Genomic DNA, 26518 nt, shown 5'->3' on the forward strand with positions numbered 1-26518 from the left:
CGTGAAGGCCCACGACGTAAGATGGCCGGGCCGATCATGGACATTCACTCCCTCCTGCAGACGAGGGAGGGGACAGAAGTTTGGGTCATCTGTGAGCCTAACGTAGTCTGAAGTCTGTACTGTCGTTCGGGTCCGGTGTCGGAGTACAATACCTGTTCCCACGCGACTAGCAGCCATCGCTATTAGTAATTGCACATTTCAGAAAAGAAGAGCCGGAGCTAGCAACGCCTAGCCTCCCAAGTCTCACATCACTCTACCTCATGCAAGCAGTCTTCGCCCAATCGAGTGGGTTCGTCGGGCGGCGTCGCAGCCGCGAATCTACATGTACCCAGCATCCCAAATCCTCTAGTCCTGCAATGCTTTGCCGTGGCCAGCCGTTCTGATAAAAAGAATTCATATCTGGTGGACACTGCTTGGTAATAGGTATAGTTACGTAAGATGCACGAAGTGCCGACAGTTGATGCTATGACCAGTCTTGGACTCTTGGTCATAAAACGGCCTCTGCCGTGACTTCAAGCTCGTGAGGATGATCAGTCTCACATCGAACTCGGCACACGAACCCCATGGCAAACAAAACTGCAGTCAGCACGGCCAACGCGCCCAAGGCCCTCCCGGGCATCTATAACCAAGCCATTGTCGCGAATGGCATGGTCTTCTGTTCGGGTGTGGTTGCGCTTGACAAGGACACCATGAAGATCAAGGACGGTGATGTGAAGGCTCACACCGTACGTTGTGCTTTCCGGATGCGCTTTGGCAAATGAGACTTGAGCAACTGACATTCCACAGCATGACATTATACAGAACCTCTCCGCCATACTGGAGTCTGCCGGCACATGTCTCGAACATGCCGTCAAAGTGAATGTGTTCCTATCCAACATGGACGACTTTGCCGCCATGAATGAGGTGTACATGCAATACTGGGGCGACGTCAAGCCTTGCAGAACGTGAGTCTATCCGGCATAGGCCAAAGTCTCAGCTCTGCCGCGGAAAGAAACTGACCAGAGATCATAGATGCGTGGCTGTGAAGACTCTGCCTTACAACACGGACGTCGAGATTGAGTGTTCTGCTGTTTTCCCCTGATTGCAACATTGGTGGGGGTGATGGTGGTGGTGGTGTTGCAGGGTGCGCGCGCCTTTGACTCAGCCCTCCAGTCGCGCAAATGTCATAGAGGCTCTGATGCTCTTGTGCGACTCTACCTCGAGGGATAGATGGCTACTTGAGGGTTGAGGGCAGACGACGGCCACGACACAATTGCTTTGGGGTCCCAGCCGTCAAAATATTGATCTCAATCCAGCTCCATTGCGAGATATCTTCGTTGCTTGTTAACGCATTCGAGTCTGAGTTTCAGTTCTGTCGTAGAACGCGGGCACAGGAGCACCGCACACCCAAACTCTCCCTTTGATCAGCAGCGAAACTTGGAACAAATTTGTGCTGAGTGTCCAGCTAAAGGAGAAGAAACTCGGCGTTGTGAGGCAGAGCCGAGTGGAAGAGAGTCGCCATGCAGTCATCAATGTCAGGTGGGAACATCGAAGACGCCCAGCGGTCTCAAAATGTCGTCGCAACGTCAATTTACCATCTCGAGAGTATGTTTTGATCATCGCTACAAATCACGTGTTTAATTGACAGTCAGGTTGCAGCTTTGGCGTCCTTTTCCTCTGGGTCCATTCTCTCCCTGGCTAGAGCCTAGTCTAGGCTAGACCCTAGAGCCTAGTCTAGAGCCGCCGAAGACGTCATGGACTCACTGGACACGGTCCAGCCGCCAGGCATTGAAGGCAGGAATTGAAAAGAAACGCGACAATGGGTCCCAGAATGTGGGCTACACAATGAATGCTTTGCGAGAACGCGTCTTGTTCAAGCACATTTCTTGCGTTTTCCGCCAATTCACCACAGCCAGCTTCTACGCCACGATGGCTCTTCGGAAAGCGCCTGCGAAGCGCAAGGCTGCATCCTCGCCACAGCCAGATGCAATCGACAGCAAGAAAGCCAAGACGGAGACCAAAAGCTCAAAGGCCAATGGCTCGCGCCAGCATCACCCAATGGCCGACGAGGCCGAGAGAAACGGGATCGTCATCCGAAAGTACTATCCCCCCGAGATGAGCAACCAGCGCGCTCGCGCATACACCACCGGGGACATCCCGCGCCCTATCGAGGACCTCCAGGCTGCCCTGGAGGAAACGGCGAACGAGCGCAGGGGCGTCAAGGTGAAGAATGCCGTGGTTCACTGGTTCAAGATGGACCTCAGACATACGGACAACAGAGCGCTGGCGCTCGCAAGCGAAAAGGCCAAAGAGGCTGGCGTCCCCTTGATCGGCATGTACCTCGTCAGCCCACAAGACTACGAGGCGCATCTGCGCTCGCCCCCTAGGGTTGACTTTATGTTCAGAACCCTCGAAGTGCTCAAGGCCGATCTTGCGAGGCTCGACATTCCGCTCTATGTCGAGACGGTGGAGCAGCGCAAGAAGATACCGGATCGGATCTTGGAGCTGCTCGAGGAATGGGGCGCCAACCATTTATACGCCAATATGGAATACGAGGTGGATGAGCTACGTCGCGAGACGCACCTGGTGCGCGATCTCTCCGAGAACGGCAAGGTCTTTGAGGTGGTCCACGATACCTGCATTGTTCCTCCTGGAGAGCTCACGAGTGGCTCTGGCAAGCAGTACGCCGTGTACTCGCCTTGGTTCAGGGCTTGGGTCGCACATATTCACGAGAACCTCGATCTGTTGGAGTTATTCGATCCCCCGGGCAAGAATCCAGATGATGCTCGCAAGCAGTTCGTGACGCTCTTTGACTGTCCCATACCAGACCTGCCCAAGAACAAGTCACTCGACGACGAGGAAAAGAAGCGATATCGCTCGTTCTGGCCTTGCGGTGAGCATGAAGCTCTAAAAAGGTTAGACAAGTTCTGCGAAGAGAAGATCTCGGGATACGCAGCCGGAAGGAACATCCCATCCAGCAATGGTGTGTCGAACATATCGGTGCACTTAGCGGCCGGCACTCTGAGCGCCAGGACGGCCGTGAGGACTGCGCGGGATCGTAACAAGACGAAGAAGCTCAACGCGGGCAATGAGGGCATCACAACTTGGATCAGCGAGGTTGCGTGGAGAGACTTCTACAAACATGTGCTAGCCACCGCACCTCATGTCTGGTAAGGTCCCTTTGTCTTGTAGGAAGAAACCCACTAACGTCAGTCAGCATGAACAAGCCATACAAACCGGAGTACTCCAACATTCAATGGTCATACGACCAGGACCACTTTAAAGCGTGGTGTGATGGCAAGACGGGCTTCCCCATTGTCGACGCGGCGATGCGACAGCTCAATCACATTGGGTACATGCATAATCGCTGCCGCATGATTGTGGCATCGTTTCTGGCCAAAGACCTCCTGATCGATTGGCGCATGGGCGAGCGGTACTTTATGGAGCACCTGATTGATGGCGATTTCGCGAGTAACAATGGCGGCTGGGGCTTCAGTGCCAGTGTCGGCGTGGATCCCCAGCCATACTTCCGCATCTTCAATCCTCTCTTGCAGAGCGAGAAATTCGATCCAGAGGGGGAGTACATTCGCAAATGGTTGCCAGAGCTGAAGGATGTGAAGGGAAAAGCTATTCATGAGCCCTACAGCCGGGGCGCCGGTGGCATCGCCAAGAAGAATGGATATCCCGAACCGATTGTAGAGCACAAGAAGGTTCGTGACAAGGCGCTGAGCGCCTACAAAGAAGGCCTGGCTGTTGAGAAGTAGTAATGGCACACGCGTAGTTGGTAGTAAAGCGAGAGATTGTTCCATTCACACAATCAGTTTGAGCGAGCGCCGAGGATTTGTATGACCCGTATCTGTACCATGGCTAGGAACTTGACCGCCACGGCTTTTTGCAGGCCACCGTCAATCTGCGGCTCGGAGACTATCGAAGTAGTCCCAGACCCCTCGAACACCGATCAACCCCCAGAGGAGCTGGCTGTCCGAGGGGCTTTTGCTCGCCGGGTGCCCATGAAGTCGTCACGATAGCGCAGCGGACGTGCGGAGAGCTTGTGGTTTTGAAATCGAGTCGAACGCCCTGAATTGGAAATGCTAGATGCAAGCCAACTCTATTGCCACCAGTTCCTCCGGGAATACGTTTCCATATCCGACTCCCCAGAATCTCATTTCGCCAACGGCGTGGTCGTGAAATCATTTCCGCCCCGCTCCCCGCAACTCTTTCCTCCCTCTCGTTTCTTTTTGGTCGCTTAGATCCTCTGCCCGCTCCAGACGTTCTTGAGGAGGCCGTCCCGTTGCGCGAGGCGGTTCATCGAGTCGTCGGACTCACCCATGGCGCGGATGAAGCCACAGAGAGCGTAGGTGTGGTTCTCGCCGGTGATGGCGCGGCCGTTCTCGTCGACCTTGGCAATGTTGATCTGGACGGAGCCGTGGTCCTTGGCCTTAATGATGCGGTTGGTGGCGCTGCACTTGCGGGGGACGTAGCTGTCGCAAACAGTCAGTACTCTCGCTCCATCTTCCTCGCCCCAAAAGGGGGACAATGGCCATCCTCACAGGTCCACAATCTCGCCGCGGTCGTTCTCCATGTTGTCTGATTTGGGGGGAGTTGGTGAGGATTAGGTTGAACGTGTCGTTTGGGGGTGGATTGGGCAACGCTGGGGTGGGATGTTCGAAAAGTTCGCTTTGACTGAATTTGGTGTGGTCCAGCGCAATTTCGTGGGGCTGCGAGGGCTTTGTGCGATCAGGTGACTTGATCCACGTGATTGCGCGGCAGTCTCGCGCGATCCGCGCCGCTGCCACGGTCGGCCGAGCCCCACCAAGTGGATCTTGGAAGTGCAGGACCGACCCATTCCTCGATGTTCAACGGCATCTCCAGTTAAGACGTCAATGACGGTCGCGACCCCGGCAAGAACAGTCAACACCCTGCTGATGACAGACCGACCGACACGATAACTCGACTGCTGCGCTACACGAGTCCGAGATGCGCTCTGCGCACTCGGCTGACGACGATCGGCGCAATGACCTCTCCCGATGTATTCCTCTCGTCGCCACTTCGGACGCCATCGCGACGGGAAGCTTCCTCACCAGACGACCTACCACCGTTGCGCGAACTCGTCTCTCAAGCGTCATCCCGACCCCCCATCAAAAGTGGCAGCAAGGCTGCTCCGATCCCTGAGGGAGTCGTCACATCTTTCACAAGTGCGAGAGACCATTGGAAGGCCGCAATCGCCTCAGGGAGGAATGAGGACCCAGATGCGTCGGTGATTGAGATAGAACAACCACCACCTGGGCCTTCAGAGAAAAAGCCACGCAAACTACGCGCGAAGACTGAAGCAAGACCAAAGAAGGCCATCACCACGAAAGTGAAGAAAGTGGCCCCAGAGTCTGTAGCCAATGCTAGGCCGTCCGTGTCAACTGGGTCGCCATCTCGAGAAGAGCCGTGGAGGAAATATGCCGCCAGCCCTCCAGCGAAAACCACCGCCCGTGAAGGAGCAAAGGATGACGCCAGTGGTGCTGCTGCGGACACTTCGCTGGCTGCCCTAGAGGATGTCCTTGCACACGACCCAATAGTTGACAGCTTGGTAGTCGCCAAGGCAGAGCCGGCCAAATCCCGCGCAAAGAGGTCGAGAAAACAAACGGGCACTATGAGCGGCCATTTTCAGAGCAAGGAAACATCCCCGGCGGGCCCTCCGAAAGTTGAGGCCAAGCGGGAGGACTTTCCGCCTATAGAACGGGCAGCAGAACGCAGACTTGACTGGACACCGCCAAAGCCTCAGGCAGACATTGTCGAGGGACCACCAGACGTCTCCACGGTTCAGGAGGTCAGGTCTTCGGCCGTTGGGGTCAATCGAGCTGACTTCAACACAATGGTGCGGAACTATGGCTGTGGGAAAGAGATGGGCAAGAATATCATCACCGTGTCTGAAGAGGACTCGAGTTTCATGAAAAAGCGGAAGCTAGTCGAGCTGGTGCAAACGAAGAACAACAGTCGACAGGAGAAATCACCCTCCAGGGAGAAGTCGCCGGCGAAGCAGAAAGCACCGAAGAAAAAGGCACGCACGATAACCGATCTGGCCACCGCAGCCTACAGACAGCCTGACCCGGCTGCCCAAGAATCACCCTCTGCAACGATGATGGATCTCTTGGACAACCCGGACGGCACAGTAAAGCGTGGGGCAGCGGGCGACGCCAAGGGCAACGGCAAACAACGAAAGAAGCCTGCCAAGGCACCAAAGAAAAAGGCTGAGCTACCGAGGCGTCTTCTGCTATCGCCCGAGACGGCGTTGAAAGAGGTGACCAAGCAAGACTTTCTATTCGGTACATCGAGCCAGTTGGCAAGAGAGCAGTCGCCTTCGACGTTGAGGGACATTCAGCAGGCAATCAAAGACTCCACCCAGCTTGAGCTCGACAACATGAGTGATCCTTTCAAGAGTGATCCTATAGAATCTTTTGAGCGACCCAAACTTTGGCGGTCTGGCCACCGCGATGCCGACGGCCAGCTTTTCGACTCGCTGCTCGTTGATATGGCCGACGACAGCACCTTGGCATTGCGCGAACCGGCAGACGATGATGATCCGTTTGGTTATGTCCAAGCAGACAAGGGGTTGTCTGAATCTGGCATCCCTCCCCCTATGCCGGGCATACTGGGCAAGCCAAGTGTGGCATTGGAACCTTCGCCCGGAAAGGTCGAGGGCCGACAACCATCGGACACCGCTCTGGATGACGGTACTGACGTTCCGATCACGACCGAGCGTACAGGTAGCGTGTCACAGAAGCAGCCCATGGAAATCATCAGCGATGATGCATCATTCTCCAGCAGCCAGCTGTCGATCAGCTCTGACATGCAAAGACGCAAGGAGGCGAAGGCCACCACTGCACAAGTGTCCTCGATTGAGCCATCTCTACCACAACTGCATTCGTCCACAGAGCAACGTCTGTCAGTCCCGCAGCAGGTTCGCCCACGATTTGAGCGATACTCTGATGTCCGGCTAGCACAGACTGTCAAGAGCTATGGCTTCAAACCACTGGATAAGCGACCAGACATGATTGCACTGCTGGATCAGTGCTGGAAGAGCCAGGCATCCACTATTCTGTCGGGCTCACAATGCTTCTCGACTTCCAGGCAAGTCGGCGAGCCACTCGCGTCGAGGGGCGCGTCACGGGGTGCCACCAGCCCTGCCAGGCCTCGGGGGAGGCCGAGGAAGGCCAGTGTTAGCGCAAGCGAGTCCCAGGAACCTCCACCATCAGCGCAAGCCGTCGAGTCGCCCAAAAGGCCGCGAGGACGCCCGAAGAAAGATGCGTCAAGTCCTGCCAAGGCAGCATTGTCAAAACCACGAAAGAGCCCGCAAAGGGTTACCAGAGCACCTCGCGCAGCGGCAAAGACTACCTCACCTGCACGGAAGAAGCAGCCCGCGAAACAAGTCTTCGAGATTCCAGATTCCGAGTCGGACGACGAGGAGAACCTGACTTCGTCGTCATCTTCACAGTCACCTTCGCCGTCGCTATCGCCGGCGCAAGCTGATTCCCCGCCACTCGACATTGACGTGTCCGCCGCCACGGTTGACGGCGAGGGAGACGTCAGCTTGGCCATTGCCCCCGACGACAGCGAAGAGGCGCTCTTTCGGCGCATCACCAGAGCTGTGATGTCCGCTCCTCGGTCCACCAACCCAGATCATCCATCGTGGTACGAGAAGATACTTCTCTACGACCCCATTATCATAGAGGATTTGACCTTGTGGCTCAATACCGGACAGTTGGACAAGGTAGGGCATGACGGCGAGGTCAGTCCGGCAGAGGTCAAGAAATGGTGCGAGTCAAGGAGTATATGTTGCCTCTGGAAGGTCAATCTGCGCGGCAAGGAGAGGAAGAGGTTATGAGGCGTGAGCGGGCGCATCGATTTTGGGATACTACACAATATTTTTTGGTAGCAACAGATTACGACTTATGACCACTACACTACCATCGCTATAAGTGATGGTCCAATCGACACATTTTTGCTCAAAGGCGGGTGTGTTGTTGGGTATGTTATTTTATTGTCTTGGTGACAGTGGTGGACCTCGGCACAATCGCGTCGGGGCCCCCGCAACGGGATCGGACGTGCCACCACGAGACCAATGCATCGGCTCGGTTCATCATATGCTCACATGTACCCCGGATTTCCGCTACCGTGGCCATGTCTTTGAGCACGCGCTGGCGACCAGCATTGCTCACTCACACCTCATTCATCATCCCACTGAGAGCAGCATCGCCCGCGCGTTCAGTACCGTCCACCTCCGCTGCCATGTCTCGCCGCCCTGCATCGTCCACATCCACAGCCAAGAAGGTCATGTCGCCACGTCCTTCGTCCAGCGTTGTCCTTCTCTCGCCTCACAACCAGGTACTACTTCTTCATCGCGTCAAGACATCATCGTCCTTTGCCTCGGCACATGTGTTCCCCGGCGGCAACCTTGACCCGTACCATGATGGTGACATCCCAGAGGAAGGCAGCGAGGGCCGACACAGAGACGGTTTGGCATATCGCATTGGCGCGATTCGCGAGACGTTTGAGGAGACGGGCATCTTGCTGGCCAAGAAGAAGAATGGGGATGGGCTCGTGGAGGTGCAAGCTGACGAGAGGGAGGGTGCTCGGAAGAAGATCCACGGAAAGCAGATCCGGTTCACCGACTGGGTGGATTCGATAGGAGGAACACCTGACACTGGTAAGTCTCCCTCTCCTTCTTGACCTGCCTAAACCCTCAGGCGGTTGAGAAAATGCGGGTGGAAGCCACGCATGTGCTGACGAAGAGACAGATGGCTTGGTGCCGTGGACACGATGGATCACACCAACCAACGTACCCAAGCGCTTCACCACACAAATGTACCTGTATCTGCTCCCACTTGCCTCCTCCATGCCATCTGAGATGCTCGTGCCGACCCCAGACGACGGCATCGAGCACACAGCGGCCACCTTTGCCCCCGCGCAGGAGTTCCTCGCCCGGCAGCAAAGGAAGGAGATCATCATGTTCCCGCCCCAGGCCTACCTCGCATGGCATCTCACACGATTCATCTCCGACACGGCCACGGACCTGGACACGTCGACACGTCAGCGACAGGCGTTGCTGGACTACATCCGCAGGGTGCCCACAGGGGACTCGCCGAGGGCGCGGGAGCATGCGACCAGCCAGATCGCCTGGGGGGACAAGGTCATGAGCCCGCATAATCTGTTCGTCAGGGGGAGTGATGGGCGTATTGTCCTGGGACTGGACAAGCCAGGTCCAGAGTTGAAGGGCTCTGGGCAAGGGGGTGACTGGGAACATGTTGTCTTTGTGCGGTTTGCCCAGGGCGGGCCTACGGAGGTGGAAATCAAAGATCGCGAAGAGGCCTTGCAGGAAGAGAAAGAGTTCAAGGCACAGAGCGAGAGTAAGCTCTAATCGAGTCGAGATGAAGTGCGTATGTACATTTGGCATTTATAGACAGACGCCTCCATGTCTCGATTCACGTCCAACAGACAAGTCAAACCACGCCAGCCAGTCAACAAGTGGCCACCCTTGCATCATCTCCTCCGCCAGGCCTATTAGGCTGCTCTCATTTCCTTTCTTCGCCATTATAGCCTGCTGGGTAGCACAGATCCCTCGTGTTGCCATGGCTGTCGGTGTACGGTCCGCATTCTTCGCTCGGCTCGCATGGCGGACGACAGACGGGTGCATTCTGCCTCGCGACAATCTCTAGGCGTCGAGGGCCTGGCATGGCGATCACTGAGCCGGCTAAACCCAGAGCAAGAACCAAAACGGGGAGTTGGACCATCATGTTGTTGAAGGTTACAACCACAATTGAAGGGTATGGACCGCGTGATGTGTGTATATGCGGATGTGGATGCAGCACATCGTGCAGGTCGGTAGAGTAGACCATGGGTTCTCTCTGGTTGTATATATCCCCCAGCCCCAGACACCCACATTCCTGTCTCACCTCCTCTCATTCCTGTCGTTCCCCGTCCTGTCAAAGCTGGCCGGGCTCCTCCGCGCGCTGGGCACCACGTCCACGGCCTTGACGCTCACCCCCGCCGGACTCTTGAGCATGTATCCCACGGCAGGACCCAGATCCTCAGGCACCAAAGACTCATAGCCCTCCATAAACTCGTCATTCATCTGCTCGTCGTAACCAACTCTCTGCCGGTCAAATTGCGTGTCCACCACGCCTGGTCGGAGGGCGAGCACACGGATATCGGCCCCAGTCAGCTCGACTCGCAACGCGTTGGTGAAGCCCTCCTGCAGCGCCTTGTTGGCGTGGTAGACCGACTCGCCGGGGAACGGCGGGACCTCGAGTGCCGTGGTGGACGTGACGTTGAGAATGGACCCGCACTTGGCCTCATACATTCCTCCCGCGTTTGAGGACAACTGGGCTGCAAACATGTACCCACTGACATTGGTCCCGTTCATCTGCATCACTTGCTCGATCGTGAGATGGGGGAATAGGCTTGGCGCTCCCGAAGCCAGCCCGGCGTTGTTGATGAGGATGTCAATGGTGCCTAGCTCCTTCACGGCTGAAACACAGCGTCGCTGACAGCGGCATAGCCTTGCACATCGATGGCGTAGGTGACAGTCTTGCAGCGGAGAGGCGAGGACAAGGCGTCGAGCTTTGTCTGTGATCGTGAGAACAGGATGAGAATCAGCGAACAGGCGGCGAGATTGGCGAGCGATGGCGGCGCCGATGCCCATTGAGGCTCCCGTGATCAGAATGCTCTTGTTGTCGAGTTCGTTCATTGTGACTGCACTGAAATGTGACCGATATGTTCAATGTCGTGGTTGTCTTGGACGTACTGTGATGAATGATGACCTCCACTCCATCGTGAGTCTTGAGTCGAAGTCTCGCTATGACGACACGCCCCGCTCGTGGACAAGGACGCAATACTTGATTCTCCAACTAGACATTATGCTTTTGTTGTCTGGTTTGGCACATTGAAGCTCTTCCACAACCTATCCCAAATCGATTACACATGACGTACATGGCTTCATTCAACGTATCCAGCCGTCTGTATATCTCACCAAAACCGGTGCTACAACGGTCCATGGGGTTCCACTGGACCCTGTCCTGGGTGACCTTGCATCCCGCCCATGTCGTACGTCGCAAGTGTGCTCGTCCATTGGGTCCAGTCAAAGTCACCATCTAGCATGTCCAGGTCCTCACTGGGCCCGATGCCTTGGTCAAGCGACGGCTGGTACGGTCCTAGTGCATCCCAAGCTTCGTCCCACATGTTTTGCGGGGGATAGTGGTCCTGCGATACACCTAGGCCCTGCGACGCAGCTCGAGCCTGTAGCGCTATGGCCTGCCGCCGCAGGGCGCTTTCCCCCGTTTGGATAACATGCTGCTGTGGTGTGTCTGTGGCGCTTGGTAAGCTTAGGTTATTTGGCTGCGAGCAGTCTCCTCCTAATGCCCAGAGCGTAGCAAGGTTGGGGTTGGGCTGGGCCATGATGTCGTCAAGCAACTCCATTGCGGCTGCATTTTGGTAGCCGGGCGCTCCAGACGCTTGGGGTGCCATTGACATGTCCATTGTATTGTTCGCGTCCTGCGCCAGGGGCATACCCATCGTTGATGTGTTTGTCGTGCGACTGGTTTGTGCGTTATTTGGTCGAACAGTAACCAAGTCCCACCACCTGAGTCGAACCTCGTCCATCCTGCGCTCGTTGCCAGGGGTGGGCCCAAAGCGGGCTATTGCTGGGTTTGTGCGCTCGGCAAAGTCAAGGAGACGCGCTGCTTCCGGGTCCGACCGAAGTCGCAGCAATTCTGCTTCGCGGTGGCGGCGGGCGCGGAAGAACAGCTTGCGCAGGGGCAGGAAGATGACTGCGTGGCCGCTGTGCTTGGCCAACTCCGCAGGGTCGCGGTCTTTCATCCGCACAGCCTCCCACGATCGCTCGAGCAGTGCGGACCACGGCCGGCGACCGAGTTCGATCAGGTTGAAGGCGATTGCATGCCAGTTGGTGTAGGTCGCGAAAAGCCAGCGGAACCGCCCGCACCTCTCGTCTGAGAGGAGTCTGTTCCCAATTTCCACCACCTCAATGGCTGCAATGAATACGCGGTCACGGATCGTGTCTTGGGCCGGCACACCGCTGTCGTTTCCAGCGAAGACTGTGGCTTGATACAGATTCAGACACATTTTGGAGACGATGATTCTCGCAATCATGGAAGCCAAAAACCAGAGTGGGTCGTTCTGGTCCACGAACCGGTTGATGAAACGCTGCTCGACGCGCTCGTACGCTTCAATGAGAACCCGCTCCTTCTCGGCAAGATTGGTCTGGATGGCCTTGACGGGAAGTTCACCGATGAATCGTCTCGACATCGTGAGAATTTCATATCGACCAAGGGCCACGGCCGTGTCAGATCGCCCTTCGCGGGCCCTAGGCATTTCCTTCGTCTCGGGGCAGATATCTACATCGTTGATACTTGTGGGCATCTTGGTGTCAAATGCATTCTCTGTGATGACCAAGTCCGAGCCAATCTCTTCAGCTGAGCGAAGGTCGAGAATGAGGATTGCCCACCAAACGCGACGACGCATCTCTGTCTCGAACGGCGTCATGTCGAATTGTGATCCATCTCTGTGAATGCCCATGCCCTGGGCGATCCGGATGACCAAGCCGGTCAAGGTCCAGCAGAAGCGGCTATCATCCACGGATCTCACCACAATGAGGAAGAGTGTAAAGGCTTGAAGCACAGCAAGCTCCGTCGTGAACAAGAAGTTGGCCCTGGCGAGCGCGACCTCCAATGCGAAACGGTATTGGCGCAAGAGGGTCTCCTTGTCAGCATTGAATTCGGCGAGCAGCTCGCCTGGCTCCATCGCCACGACGGCACTGAAGTAGACGGCAAAGACCAGTGCTTCATGGCCCCGCGAGAGGCGTTCGGGTGTCTGGCGCGCCACATTCATGATCTCGTCCATTGTGGGTACATGGAGAATCTTGAGAATTGGCTCGACCCGATCTTGATACGTCGCCCACAGATGAGGTGCATGAGATGCTGGGGGATGGCACGTAAGTAGGTCTACGTCTGCCGCCTTGTAGCCAAATATGAACGCTTGATGGTCGTCACTGGTGAGCTGTCCCTGGGTGCCGTCGGGCGAGTCGTCGGGGTTATCCTCATAATCGGTTTCATCGACATCGCCATCCGATAAGCGTCTAGTGTCTTTTCGCAGGCTGTCAAGCTATTCTCATGTCAGTCATCCCAGGCAGTCAAACTATTCACTTCTCATTGAGTGACTCACCTCGTCGTTCAGCTTGGACCAAAAGAGGTTGGACACATATCGTGTATTCCCCTTGTGATCGTTCAGGACTAGACGACCAAGACGATGGGAGATGTCCTTTTTTGGGCCGTCGATGCTGTTCTCGATTTGATTGTCACCTTCAGGGCCGACAGTGTTTGAGACCACCGCGGCAGGATTCAAGCCAGGAGCTGTGGACCGCCTTACAGGCGGATGACCTGGAGAATTGGGCGAGCCTGCAGAAGAGGGCCCTTTGCCACCTGACTCGACCTCAATCTGCCCACTCAACTCCTCGACGATCCCTTCCAGCTTCCTAAGCCGCTTTGTAAGCTCAACCTCACGCTGGCTTGTCGCTGTCTTTGGCGCTGCATTCGGATCCCTGGGCTTCGGCTGTCGCGGCGCACGTCCAGGGGCCGGGAAGACGCATGGAATCAGTGCTCTCCGACAGTTGGAGCACGGCATCTGCTTGTCGCAGCGAACCTTCCGCCTTCTACAGGTAACGCAGGATCGTGGATTGAGCGCCGCGCCGGAGCCGTCGGACGCAGCGATGGGGTCCATGTAGGCGTCGGGGCCGGAGGTCTGATAGACTGTCACATTTCCAGACTGACGGCCCCCTGGCGGGTTGGCGGTAGCATTTTGGGGCTGAGCGGTGCCGTTGGAGGGGTTGTTGTCGTCCGTAGACACGGACGGCGCAGCGTGCTGATAGCTCATGGCAGCGAAATCGATTCGAGGGGGCGCGCATGTGTCTGTTCCAGCCTATTCGACTCCTTGTTGACTCATTGAATCGCGGGCGAGTCTCGGTTGACTTGGGTCAAATCTCAGTGACAACCTGTGTGGCAGTAGGCGCGCGCGCGGCGGGAGGACGAGACAGACGTCGCTATGCAGCAGAGCCTCGATTTACGAGTGCGGCATATCAACTACGACACCCTGTGCATTCGGCGATACGCGAGGGAGACAGACGAGCATGCAGTCATGCTCAAGTCAGGGCGGCTTGGTAGACGACAAGGGCGGAAACATGTTGCAGGAGCGGAATTGTGACTGCGCCGTGAAGGAATCTGCAGGCGGATTGCTCCGGACGGCAGGCACGCGCACGGCATGACGCACCCATGCTAACAACTAGGACTCTTTTAGTTAGTCTAGTCTGCTTGCTGGAGGCCCTAGTCTTAACTAAGTATGGTACGTATTTGAGCACTTTGGGCAGTAACAAATAAGTAAGGTATTAGTAAACAACCGTTTTAATTGAGGTTTACATAGTTGCAGATACTCGAGCAAAACAATAGAATGTTGCTAAAGAACGAAGTCTCGAAGAAACAACTCTTGGATATCGTCACTATCGTACTTGATTGGCCTCGTTCTTGCTCATGGTGCTGTCTTTTACGACACACTTTCACATGTTTGAGTAGGGGGGTAATTATTAATGCATAATTGGCTCAAAAGACCCCGCTGACAGCCTGTCAGCATTAGCATGGCTCTGCAAATCTGAATGTCATGTGAATAACCGCAGCGTTGAGATTGATTGTAGCCAGGCGTAATGTAATTGCTACTCCCGCTGATCTTGTCGTGCTATAGCCATGTCCTCGATATTGATTGTATTCTGACCGTCTTTCCAGTGTTGGCCCTTGGGTCAGGTTGGACCCTGCCAAATTGATCACAAAATTTGCAAGTTTAGAGTTATATCCACCTCTCAATACAGACGCCACAGAATTGTGGAAAATGGTCTGTATATCAAGATGAAAATCCTGATCACTTCCCAGAGCAACTGCGTGAAGAAAATTTCCATTCTCTCCGTCTTCGTAGCGCATATCCATGACATCCATTGGTCGCTCCTGGTCGATGTAGGGTATTCTCGACAACCAGATCCCCACTAGCCCGTGAGCTGAGCTTGTCCAATCCACTAGCCTCAGCTTTGAGGAAGGGCCCACCATCGGCCGAGCCGGCGCTATGTAAGATAGCCGCCCGGCGTTGTCGGTGGGACGGCCAGTCTACGAGCGCTCCGTTAACAGTAGGATGCCAGATTTTTAGAGGGAAAGGCGTGGCGACAGACAGCAAAGAAGACACTTTAGCTAATTGGCGCCTAGTAGACTGTCAATGGGCAGCGAGCACACATCACCGACCGGACTCGGGGTGGGGCCGATCAACCGGTGGAGCACAGCTCCGTTCCAAGTCGCCCGGCGCCGGAATTGCACTTTCACCCAACCTCAGTTACCCTTGTGTTCAGTATTGTACGTGTATTTGCACGCGCATGATCGTGAGCTCAAGATGACCAGGTGCTTGTTACATATGGTTCTCTAAAAATTGACTCGCACTGATCTCACTCATTGTTCGTTGGGCCACTCTGGATCACCACGGGTTCTCAAAAACACCTCGCACTCGGCCTTGGAGATGGGCATCTCATTGCCTAGGTACGAGCCTGAATGAGCCCATCTCTGGCAGGCCATCTTTCAATATCAAGTCTCGCATTCCATTCTTTCACCACGGAATGTTTGGCATGTCCTCTTGGAGTTTACGAGATTATACGCGAAGCGCAGCGACAGACAATGGTCGTTACCCCTTGGCCTTCCCCAATACTTACATGCCAGCCTAAAACGACGTGAGTAGTCTAACCTTGCCGCTGTTGAAAAGACGTGTCTAATACAGCCAACTGACACGTCACTCCTGGCAGTACCTCGAACGCTTCCGCCCTTTGTGTCATTGATCCCACGCCGAGAGGAAGAGAGTGTGCATCACATCACTTGGCTCCTGACTTGATGTGGCGATATTGAAATACCAAGACAGGCAGAAACTCCAACTGCCATATCTACCCCAATCCCCGACTGAAGCACAACACCCTCTTCCACGATTCGACTCGGAGTTGCGCGTTGCAACGCTGCGACTTCCGCGGCTGGAAAATGAAATGATCGACTTTTCCGGACCTAGAAGCTGTCCAAAGTGCCAGAGTATGACCTGCCACCCAGAATACGGCGTAATCATTGGCTCCGCAGAGCCGCATTTTGGGATTTCGATGGTCAGAATGTCCCTCACTGGCCACGTTGGCAGGATGCAATGCAACATAGGTTTGGAAGCGGGACGGAATTGGTCAGTTTGTGGCTGTTGGCTGCAGCAGCTGTGTCTTTGCATGGACAAAGGCCACCACTAGACCGGATAATTGGAGTCAACCCAATTGCATCACATGATGGCAGGGGACCAGAGATGGTCGGGTGACCTGGCGCGCTTTGGGTCGCTGTAGACGAGCGTGCCGGGCCAAGGGGAAATTGTTCCACGCAATAGTCTGCTGCATGGCGCATGCAAACAAGAAGTCTAAAGAAGTCTAAGCCGATGCTCTCATACTACCATAATGCGTGTCTCGGCAGTACAGTTCCTATCAGAATGTCGGCCTACACGAAATTGGTCGGTCCAAGTCTCGAGGTGGCCAACACGTCATGGCACAACTCTCTGCCAGTGGGGGCATATCTCAAACGTGTATAAAAGACTCGTTGTCTTCACTGAGTTAATTCAGAGATACGACTGTACGACAGAACAGCAAACTACAAGAACAGCAGCCTGTACTCCTGAAGCATATACGTGCCTGTCTACTTAGGCAAACACTCACCAAGTCTCATCATGTCTCCTCAGAACGGCAACGACGACCCGCCAGGAACGTACGTTACCAGAGTCAAGACGTGATAGCTGCTGATCATGTTTAGCTACCAGATGGGCCAGTACATGAGTAGCACGGAAGATCCTTGGCCCGCAGGGAGAGGGGTTGAGTTTAGGTTCGGTCGGAGTGACAGGACCCAAGACTCAGCAACAACAACCAGCGCGCCACCCCCAGCAGCAAACGGCAAACAGCAATCGCAAGTCAACGGCAACTCACGTACAACGGTCAACGGTGACCATCCAAAGCGGGATTCTTAAACTGCCCTTAGGTTGGACGGTCTTGTCCTGTGCGTGGCCACGAGGTAGTGATGTGTTGATATGCTTATGGTGGGAATTTGTTGAGATGTAGCCACAAAGGACAATGAATGTCGCTTCGATCAGACCAACACTGTTGATTTATTCAAAAATACCTGAAACGTCACAGCCTAAGATATTGGCCACAACCAGTGCAGTGTCGATGTTCACAGCCGTGATGACTTGTGCCTTCTAATGATATGGAATGGCCAACGCTCATTGCCATTGAGCGTCAACGCTATCTGACGTTCGCATTGTCCATTCGCTGGATTGCCGTATGGACGCCACGCTGAACGTGAGCCGGGAGCACTTTGCGCCACGAAGAAACGCCATGTCGATACACATGCAGCTTCCGGAGCCACTCTATAGGCAGGGCGCACCTGGGACAGGCAATTATGAGAAGAGCACCAATTGAGGGCTCATACGTGTTCGCGTGGCAATGACGGGGTAGGGTGAGATAACAACGTGAAAGGTCCGAAATCCCGAGTGACGGTCCGGAGCTGAGTCATCTGACCTATCCAACACTCCACTATCATCTTACTCATCATCACGTGCGCACACGTCCGCTCAGCTCTAGGGTTTCTCCCCCCACAGATTGGCCGCAGTAATTTTTCGCCCGGAAAAACTGCCTGCCAACCGCCAATCCACCGCACCGACGACGACAATACCATCCCAGACGAGGGCACATTGTTTTATTTCTCCCACGAAGTAACACAACACACAAACCGCTACAATGGCCAAGACCTCGTGAGTGCCGCCACTGCTCTATCTGGACCACACCGACGACTGGCGATTTTATCTCGCGACGATGGACGATGCAGAAGAGGTGGAATAATTGCCCCGGAGGGAGGGGGGAAGGCACACACATATTGGCTTGGAAGAGGAGGAGGCGGAGGGCGCATTGCTTGTTAACTTGGGCTTTGCCGAATCTTGTTACTGTCGTGGGATCTTAAACCGTCGACAAATCCGGGCCAGAATTCATGTCGCATCGTCAATCGTCGGGATCGCCAGGTGCCGGGTGTCTTCTGCTGCTGCAGACCACACGCCGCAACAAACAAAGTATACTGACAACGTTTCCAGGCGTGGTGCCCCCGGTGGCAAGCTCAAGATGACCCTCGGTCTCCCTGTGTACGTTTTGGACGGCGAATCCGACCCTCCCCCCCTCCCCGAGAGCCCACGAAATTCACAGTCGCTAATACGTGTTCTGCAGTGGTGCCGTCATGAACTGCGCCGACAACTCCGGTGCCCGTAACTTGTACATCATCTCCGTCAAGGGTATCGGTGCGCGCCTGAACCGCCTCCCCGCCGGCGGTGTCGGTGACATGGTCATGGCCACCGTCAAGAAGGGCAAGCCCGAACTGAGGAAGAAGGTCCACCCCGCCGTCATCGTCCGCCAGTCCAAGCCCTGGAAGCGCTTCGACGGTGTCTTCCTATACTTTGAGGACAACGCCGGTGTCATTGTCAACCCCAAGGGCGAGATGAAGGGCTCGGCCATCACCGGACCCGTGGGCAAGGAGGCTGCTGAGCTGTGGCCCGTAAGTTTTTGCTCTTTCGCTCGTCGTCGGCTGGGAATCTGCCTGCTAACTTGCTTGGCAGCGTATTGCCTCCAACTCTGGTGTTGTCATGTGAGGAGGAGGTCTTCTTCGATAGCGAAATTGAAACGGCAAATGGAGATACACAGAGGATGAAAGCCACGAATTTTCTATGTCCCAAACACAACCTCAGTCCACCACAACCCGTCGATGCTTCCATCGCGAAAAAAAGAATTGTCTTACGACCTTTAGATGAGAAATTGTCTCCGGGAAATGAAGGGATGGATGAACAGCAGACGGGTCTTTGGAGATTGGGAAGTGGGTGTCTTTTCCTGAGGTGGCAAGGGGCTTTGCATTTCGGTCGCGGCGTGTAAAGGGTGATTCATATCGGGCATCACATCAAGGACAAAAAACTTCAATACCTCTGCTCGCTTGTGACCGTAGACGTCTTGTGTGTTTGTGGCATATTCCGCGCTTCTTGTCCGCTAATCTAGTGCCTGCACGGCCAGAAGGATGAAAAGTCAAGAATGTACTGACAACGAGGTGAATGCAAGATCCGGACATGTTATTACTATCTTGCCCGCGTATACGAAGTCAATCATACTAACTGCGGCCCCCAAAAGTGAGAATGCTGCCCTTTTCCTTTCCTGAACGCCATAAAAGCCCCCTCGTAGTGCTCATGCGGATGAAAGCACAGTGAGCCTGGAGTGGAGCTGCAGAAGAATCGCTCGGTGTCAAGCCTTTTGACAACCCATGATGCATGAAGTCGGTAGAGAATAGACATGTGACAATAGAAGCCAATGTATACAAGAGGCTGCTGCTGGGTTTCCAATTCGTTGCGTGTCATGTGCGTGCGTCCGTGCTCGCTTCGTCCTCTCCTGAGCCTCGACCAGATGACGGGTTAACCAGGAGGGTTGTGTTGTTTATACAGGGGATTGCAGGTCGAGGGCAGTGAAGACATGTCTTTGACATGAGTAGATGTAGGCATTCTTTGCCTCATTTTTGCGTACTTTGACACTTGCAAAGTAACACTCGTCTTTCAGACCGGGGTATTTTTTACCCGCGGTATGGTGCGTACTCGTGGTGACCAAACGGTCGATAACCGGGAGGCAGGCCCTGCTGAGCCTGGGCAGGATGCATTCCAGGTGGAGGCGCATGCGTAGGACGACCATGTACGGCGTGCTGGTGATGGCCAAGCGGGTGACCGGAAGCATACTCAGGAGGGTAGTGAGGGGGAATGCCTTGCTGCACATGGTGCGGAGGAGGCTGGACCGCGTACTGCTGCTGAGGCAGTGGCTGGTGGTGATGGTGTTGTGGCTGCTGCTGCTGCTGCTGCTGCGGCGGCGGCGGCGGCAGTTGGTGATGCATAGGCTGGTGCATCTCATGGTGTTGATGGGCAGGCGGTGGCGGCTGCGAGACGGGGCGAGAATGCATGAATGCTGGATTCTCCCCGGGGAGAGACACTTGATCAATCTTCTTGGCCGGCTTGCCCTTTGGTTTGGGCGCGAGAGGACCGACTCGCTGCTCGGCGGCGGCCTGCTGCAGCTTCTTGGCCGCGAGCGTGGCTTTGCGCTTCTCGACGGCACCAGCCATGTTCCCGTTGGCCCAACGGTCTGGAGCGCTGTTAGTTGGATAGGTTCAAGACAGATAAATACCAACTTACTCTTCATAGACGCGGACATCTTCTCTGACTTGGTCATGGCTCGATACTCCTTGGACGAGTCGTCGCCACCCTCCGTTGTGGGTTGAGACGTTGGAGTGCCTGTGCGCGTCTCGGGGGATGGACCGTTGGAACCACGACGCATCTTGATCTTAGGCGGTTTGGAGGCATGGCTCTGCTGACTCAAGTCTGGTGCGGGAAGTGGAATGACCGTCTCCATGTATTCGTCCCGGTCACCAACATCCGGGCCAGCCTTACGGACTCTCTTCCGGGGAGGCGCAGTGGCGCTTTCAGGGTTATCCTCTAGCGCAGTGCGGAACCTCTTTTTACGGTTCGGCCTGAATGAGTAGCTTGATTCAACAGTGACACCAGAGTCGGCAGTGGACGGTCGAGACTCGCCGTTGTCGCTGAGAGGCAAGGAGGGTCGTCTGTGCTTGTCAGACTGGGGAAGTAGGAAGGTGATGAGGAACCGGCCATCAGCCTTGCTGACGCGAACAGAGGACTGGTGTTCAGCCCTGATGGCGACCTTTCCTCTGTTGCGACGAGCTGCAGCAGGCTTGAGCGCCTCATATCGCTCATCTTGGATCATGGAGTCGGCATCGTCGTTGCGTACTCTGGTTCGAGCCGCACGCTTGCGACGTCCAGTACCTGGCGTCTCCGCATCCGAATGGTTCCCGCCGTTGAAGCTGGAAGACGGTTCGCCGCCGCCGTCGACGATGTCAGCGTCGGCATTCTTGCGTCTGCGCCCACGGCCCGAGGTTGGGACGGGCGTGGCTGCGCGGCTAGCATCGTGGGCGGCCGGCTCGAACAGCTGCACAGGTTTACGCTGCCTCTTGCCAGTCACGCCCTCTGTCTCAGTGGCCTTGACAGTGGGCTTGGGCTGGTTGCGCAGGGATCGGCCTCGCGTGGAGATGCCCGCCTGCTGCATCTCGGGGTTCTGCTTGCCAATCTTGGACGGATGCGGATCGTACTCGAAGCCATATGCGCTGGCCATGATACGGTCCTGGGCCTGGAGGTAGCGCGTCTCGGTGAGGACAGCCTCCTTTGCTCTTGCCTTGTAGCCCTTGACCTGGAAGTCAGGCTCCTCCCAGTTGATGCCCTCCTGTCCCAGGTCCTTGGTGCGCGCCTCGTATTTGTTGTCAGCCAGTCGGCGCCGCTCTGCATTTTCGCAGTCGTCTACCCTCCTTTGCTCCTCGGCATACTCCTCTTGCCAAGTGTTCATGCAGTCCGTCAATGCGTAGGCCAGAGTCAAGAGTTCCTCGTTGGATTTGTCCTGGTAGTCCTCGGCCGCGTTGAGAAAAACATCGACGTCCTGTATCTTGCGGAGCTTGTAGTGTTTCAATTTCGCGACGACAGCCTCCTGCGACTCGGAGATATCGTTGCTGTCCACTTCGTCCGTCGCGATGGCCGGAGAATTGAACGATGTGAGCTCACCAGCGTCGAGAACCGGCGATCCGCGGGTCGGAGTGTTGAGCGTAGGCGTGGCCAATTCAGTGGGAGGGCCCTGCGCGTCTAGCATGTCGTCGGCGACGGCATCGAGGTCAATGCCACTATCCTTCCCGGACTCCTTTTCCTCGGGGGACTGCTCGTCACTAGCGGCATCCTCCTCCTGAGGCTGGTTCTTTTGCTCGGGATAGACAGAGTATTCTCCCCAAACATACGGTGTCAGGTGACTCCACGGGCTGGGTGGTCGAGGCTGCTCTGCGCACCACTTGAGTGACCCCAGCTGTGAGCGAATATGCTCGTCGCTCAGGTCCGTGCTCAAAGCTGAGTCGCTTGAAGAAGGTACGCGCTGTATCTCGGACGGTTGTGGTGATGCAATTTGGGCGTCTGGGGATTCCTTTTTGGTGCGGTGCTCAGATTCAATCTGAGGCTTGTTCTCCCCCCCCTCTGCTTCTTCTACGCCCTGCTGCTCATTGGTCTGGGAGTGACTGGGAGATGATCTTTTGCTCCCCAACAGCTTCTCGTCCCGTTCTGGCGCGGCTGCGGGACGTTGCTTGGCATTGGTCGACGTGTTGGTGCTGTTTGACGTAGCGGCACGACTTCCATCGCCAGAGGATCCTGCTAAAGCTGAATCGATGGGCGTCGGGGTGAATGTCTCGATTGCGGATTCAGACGCGGACCCAGGTTCGACGGGATGGTCCTGCGGAAGGGCATCTACCTCACCCCAGGGGAAGCCATACTCTTTAGGCTCGATGGAATTCCACTCTAGCCCGGGGAGTTCTTCGCGTCGAGACACGCGACCCAAAGCCCAGGGTGGAACATCGGCTTCGCAGAAGCCCTTGGTAATGGTTGGCTCAACAGCGAGTCTCATCAGAGTCGATCGCTGGTTCAAGTCCATGTTACTCAACTTCTGGTCCTCGATGCCAAACCATGTGACGTAGAAACAGCCGCCTGATGCTGGTTTGATCAACTTTTGGTAGTTAATAGTGTAAGGTCGGTATTCGCTGAAGAGCCTGCGATCGCCGTGGAGCTCGCGATATGTGTCACCGTAAATCTCGTACCGCTCGTTGGGCTCAGACAGCATCGAAAGTATCGAAATCGCGCGTTTGCAGGACATGCGCTGAGGCCGCCCCTTCTTTGGCTCACAGAGATCGGAGCATGTATGCTTTTCCGGTTCATGCTTACATTCCTGCTCCACCAGTGCCCCATGCTGTTGTTGCTTCAGTCTGGAAATCTCGACCTCCCCGTGGTTGTCACGGATTTTGAGGCGGCTTGATGAAGTCGAATTCGGCACCATGGGTCCATCCCCCATCTGCTCAGCTTCAAGGGCATAGTTGACGCGAGGTTTCCTGCGTAAGGTGTGACCGCCTTTGCTGGGACTGTTCGGTTCACCAAGCTCAGCAGAAGCTCGTGAGAACGAGGCTGACGAGCGAGACTGCCTCCGAAGGGTCGGTGATTGTGATGATGACTGTGATTGCCGAGCAGTATCAGGGATCAATCCTCCTTGAGCGTCAAGTAGGACGCCTTCACGCTCGGCGCACTCTTGGATGACCCAGTTGCGTGGCTTCTCACGAGAGACAATGAGCTTGGCTGGCTCATGTTGAAAGGGATCCTGTTTTGGCGCACATTCCTCTTTGGTGAGGGAATGGCCCTCTTGCTTCTCCGCCATGATTGCGGAGGGGGTCGAATTCACAGAAGAGTGTCGACGACCTTGCTCACCTGGATGGGAATTTGACATGTCATGTCGTGACATGCGCCAGCCGTCGAGAGTGCTGGTGATGAGGCCAACGTTCGAATTGGTAACGCTGGATGGATCTTGGACGGGATGGGCAGTCCACGTCGACGCGAACAAAGGGGCCAGAGAACAAAGAGAAGCAGAGGTACCAATGAAAAGCACCTAGTAAGCGAGGGTTCTCTGTGTGCTGCAGAGCCTCCTAGGGTCGTGGGAATGTTAATTGATGGTGTTGGTGAGATGTCGCCCTGCCTTTGGCGTGGTATACACGGAGCCAGGCTACGCAGAGATTTGCTGGCAGGCGAGCGACGGCGACTAACACGTGTGTTTGCAGTGTGTCGTCGCTGCGAAGTATGTATCCCGAGCTGGGTGACAGTGAGAGAAAAGGGGATGGGACGTGATACACGAGGGAGAAGAGGGTGGACGTGAGCATTCACAGTCGTTTGGATGGCGACTGAGCAGGCTGGTTCATCTCTCTCCTTGACTCTGATGAGCGCTCGAGCCTGGATAGCTCACAATACCGGCCGACCGACTCAACTTTCATGAGTGTGGGATGCGCCAAGGCCACGGCAGCCAATGACAGCGCCGGGCGCCCAGGCCGGGTATCGATCTGGCTTGATCCAGCCTCCCCAGCTGGGCTAGTCCACTGGCACTTACAGACTCTTACAGTGAGCGACTCCCCTGAGCCCCTTTGGCCCGGAGTTCTGCCAGCTGCCCACGCCTCCCACTGACCACTCACATCACACATCAGTACCTCGCCTTTCCTTCTCTGGACTAGCCTCCGTGCCCCGAGCTCCCGTGACGCAGCTCTAAGTCCCATGGCCTCTATCCGTACATTGACTTTGCACGGTGCTCACCTGAGCCTTGCATTCATGCTTGCTGCAACATCAAGATTGCAGCAAAAGTCTGAAGATCCGACTGTTCTTTTTCAAAGGCAACTGTAATTCCTTAGCGCATCAAGTACTGCCATAATTCGTATTGACGTTGTGGTGGCTGCCAGTGTAGCGAGCTCCAAGGCTTAACACGTGATAAAGTGTGTGGGCTATACGTCAACCAAGGTGCCCAAGCAGCTGAGCTATGCACCGCAACTTGCTGGGAATGTTGCACTACCCACGAGCCACAACATCTGACGTTCAAACAATTGAAACCAGCACATCCCGAATCTAACTACCTCATCGCCATTCAAACTGACAGAGCGTGACTGTAGAACCTCCACCGCATCACTTGACTGATCTCCTTCATCGCCCAGGGCCATCAGATATGGCTTCCAAGAAGACCAAGGCGCCCGCCGCCGACGACAACTTCGATGAGCTCTTCTCCGGCATTGGCGATGACGCCAAGTCCAAGGAACCCTCTGGCGCAGCATCCAAAACTTCAAAATCAGCGGCCTCCAAGAGCAAGGCAGACGATATCTTTGCCGACCTCGAATCCGAGCTCGCGTCCCCGCCTGAGAAAGCAGCTATTTCCCGACCACACACCCCACGCGTGAACCCCGGCAAGCGGTCGACGGCGACGCCCCCCGTCACAGACGACAAGGCCCCTGCTGGCGCCGTCGGACGAAAGTCGACAGACAGCGCAAGGAGTCTCAGGGCAAGCTTCACGCCCAGCGTCACAAGCTCGGAGCTACACGAAGCGGAGAAGAAGGGTCCCGTCGAACAGACATCGCAAGCGTCTGCTCCCCAGCAGCAGCAGCAGCAACAACAGCAACAACAACAGATCGGTGGAGGATGGCTTGGGGGATGGATCTCTACAGCCACAGCGACGGCCAATGCGGCTATGAAACAGGCCGAAGCTGCGTATAAGGAGATCCAGCAGAACGAGGAAGCCAAGAAATGGGCGGAGCAAGTCAAGGGCCTCCGCCAGATCGACGTGGGAGCAATCCGTCACTATGGTAAGGTAGAACCAGCCTCGTTGCTGAACACAGAACTAACAGCGCCCCAGGTGATGAGCTTCGCCACATGGCCATGCCAACGTTGTCGAACCTTCTACACACCCTGGCGCCTCCAATTGGATCACACGAACGACTCCTGATTCACATCACCCATGACCTGGTCGGATACCCTTCGCTGGACCCATTGATCCACGGCGTTTTCGCGCGCGTCATGTCGCAAGTCGAGGGCGGAGATTTGCTGGTCGTCCAGCGTGGGGCAGAGAGCGCCTCGCGACGATCCAGCGATGGCTCGGCTGGCTGGCACGACGGCCCCTGGTGGCGTCAGGTCGATTCCCCGCGTGAGTTGGGTCTGGTCAAGGGCTTGGCAGAGGGCACAAAACTCTGCCGTGCCAGTGCCGAGAGCTATTCGGCAGAGTACTTTGCTGCCCACGGTGGCATCGACGAGGCCAAAATCAGGGCTACCGAAGCCGTGAGCGAGGCCAACCCAGTGCGCACCTCGGACCTATTCCTGTCCGTGCAGGCCATTTCCATGGACGGCGAGCTAAAACTGTTCGCCGGCAGTGCCACCTCCGAGCAACAGAAGGAGGCGTCTGCGGTCAAAGACCAGGCCGAAGAGGAGGTTTGCTTTGCCGTCTACATCCTCGACCCCGTCCACGATATACACTATGCGACTGTTAGCCAGGCCATTCCCTCGCGGTGGGTGCGTTGGCTTGATGCACCCACCCTCCTGACGCCGACATCCGGCGAAGAGGAATCCAAGACTCCGACCGATCTCGACGAGCTGCCTGACGAGATCCGCGAGATTGTCGCTAGCGGCGGCGTCGATCCTCGGGAATGGGTTGCCGAGTGGATCGAGGAGCTTCTGAGTTTGTCCGTCGGTGTGGTTGCTCAGCGATACGTAGCCAGGCGGATGGGGGTTGGCGAGGGCGGTCTTGGCAAGGGCAAGAAGAGAATGGAGGACGTCGTTCTTGACAATGCTGGCGAAGCGGCCAGAGCCGGCGTGATCTAGCCTTATCATAGGCGGTTTTGGAATCCAAGGTGTTTATAAGCGTTTCCGTGTTGTTATTAGTATCATGCCGTCCAAATTTCGACTGCTGCTCATGATATTTCCCTGGGCATAATCGCAGGCA

At 55.8% G+C, this 26518-nt stretch overlaps 9 protein-coding genes across 9 annotated transcripts; 6 read left to right on the forward strand and 3 right to left on the reverse strand.

Annotated features, from left to right (window-relative positions):
- Window positions 1-563: 563 nt before the first annotated feature.
- Window positions 564-1081, forward strand: J7T54_008424 (l-psp endoribonuclease family protein; the record flags this gene model as incomplete). The annotated part of the gene is made up of 3 exons (XM_051505461.1): window positions 564-725; window positions 787-944; window positions 1012-1081. The coding sequence occupies 3 exons, from the start codon at window positions 564-566 to the stop codon at window positions 1079-1081; spliced, it is 390 nt and encodes a 129-aa protein (XP_051363194.1).
- A 470-nt stretch (window positions 1082-1551) lies between these two features.
- Window positions 1552-3743, forward strand: J7T54_008425 (Deoxyribodipyrimidine photo-lyase; the record flags this gene model as incomplete). The annotated part of the gene is made up of 3 exons (XM_051505462.1): window positions 1552-1584; window positions 1699-3149; window positions 3197-3743. 3 exons carry the CDS (start codon window positions 1552-1554, stop codon window positions 3741-3743), a joined length of 2031 nt encoding a protein of 676 aa, XP_051363195.1.
- Window positions 3744-4225: 482 nt separating this feature from the next.
- J7T54_008426 (uncharacterized protein) lies at window positions 4226-4561 on the reverse strand (the record flags this gene model as incomplete). The annotated part of the gene is made up of 2 exons (XM_051505463.1): window positions 4226-4460; window positions 4530-4561. 2 exons carry the CDS (start codon window positions 4559-4561, stop codon window positions 4226-4228), a joined length of 267 nt encoding a protein of 88 aa, XP_051363196.1.
- Window positions 4562-4993: 432 nt separating this feature from the next.
- On the forward strand, window positions 4994-7852 carry J7T54_008427 (Structure-specific endonuclease subunit SLX4; the record flags this gene model as incomplete). The annotated part of the gene is made up of 1 exon (XM_051505464.1): window positions 4994-7852. One exon carries the CDS (start codon window positions 4994-4996, stop codon window positions 7850-7852), a length of 2859 nt encoding a protein of 952 aa, XP_051363197.1.
- A 404-nt stretch (window positions 7853-8256) lies between these two features.
- J7T54_008428 (putative nudix hydrolase-like protein) lies at window positions 8257-9385 on the forward strand (the record flags this gene model as incomplete). The annotated part of the gene is made up of 2 exons (XM_051505465.1): window positions 8257-8674; window positions 8766-9385. The coding sequence occupies 2 exons, from the start codon at window positions 8257-8259 to the stop codon at window positions 9383-9385; spliced, it is 1038 nt and encodes a 345-aa protein (XP_051363198.1).
- Window positions 9386-9916: 531 nt separating this feature from the next.
- Window positions 9917-13911, reverse strand: J7T54_008429 (putative transcriptional regulatory protein-like protein; the record flags this gene model as incomplete). Its single annotated transcript, XM_051505466.1, has 3 exons — window positions 9917-10719; window positions 11052-13143; window positions 13204-13911. The coding sequence occupies 3 exons, from the start codon at window positions 13909-13911 to the stop codon at window positions 9917-9919; spliced, it is 3603 nt and encodes a 1200-aa protein (XP_051363199.1).
- A 3952-nt stretch (window positions 13912-17863) lies between these two features.
- On the forward strand, window positions 17864-18759 carry J7T54_008430 (ribosomal protein L14b/L23e; the record flags this gene model as incomplete). The annotated part of the gene is made up of 4 exons (XM_051505467.1): window positions 17864-17877; window positions 18211-18258; window positions 18341-18665; window positions 18727-18759. The coding sequence occupies 4 exons, from the start codon at window positions 17864-17866 to the stop codon at window positions 18757-18759; spliced, it is 420 nt and encodes a 139-aa protein (XP_051363200.1).
- Window positions 18760-19718: 959 nt separating this feature from the next.
- Window positions 19719-23434, reverse strand: J7T54_008431 (uncharacterized protein; the record flags this gene model as incomplete). Its single annotated transcript, XM_051505469.1, has 2 exons — window positions 19719-20275; window positions 20326-23434. 2 exons carry the CDS (start codon window positions 23432-23434, stop codon window positions 19719-19721), a joined length of 3666 nt encoding a protein of 1221 aa, XP_051363201.1.
- A 1323-nt stretch (window positions 23435-24757) lies between these two features.
- J7T54_008432 (Maintenance of telomere capping protein-like protein) lies at window positions 24758-26397 on the forward strand (the record flags this gene model as incomplete). Its single annotated transcript, XM_051505470.1, has 2 exons — window positions 24758-25388; window positions 25439-26397. The coding sequence occupies 2 exons, from the start codon at window positions 24758-24760 to the stop codon at window positions 26395-26397; spliced, it is 1590 nt and encodes a 529-aa protein (XP_051363202.1).
- Between the last annotated feature and the right edge of the window lie 121 nt (window positions 26398-26518).

This window comes from Emericellopsis cladophorae, assembly GCF_022114955.1.
Source record: "Emericellopsis cladophorae strain MUM 19.33 chromosome Unknown NODE_14_length_400046_cov_116_985211, whole genome shotgun sequence".
Classification (NCBI taxonomy): domain Eukaryota; kingdom Fungi; phylum Ascomycota; class Sordariomycetes; order Hypocreales; family Bionectriaceae; genus Emericellopsis; species Emericellopsis cladophorae.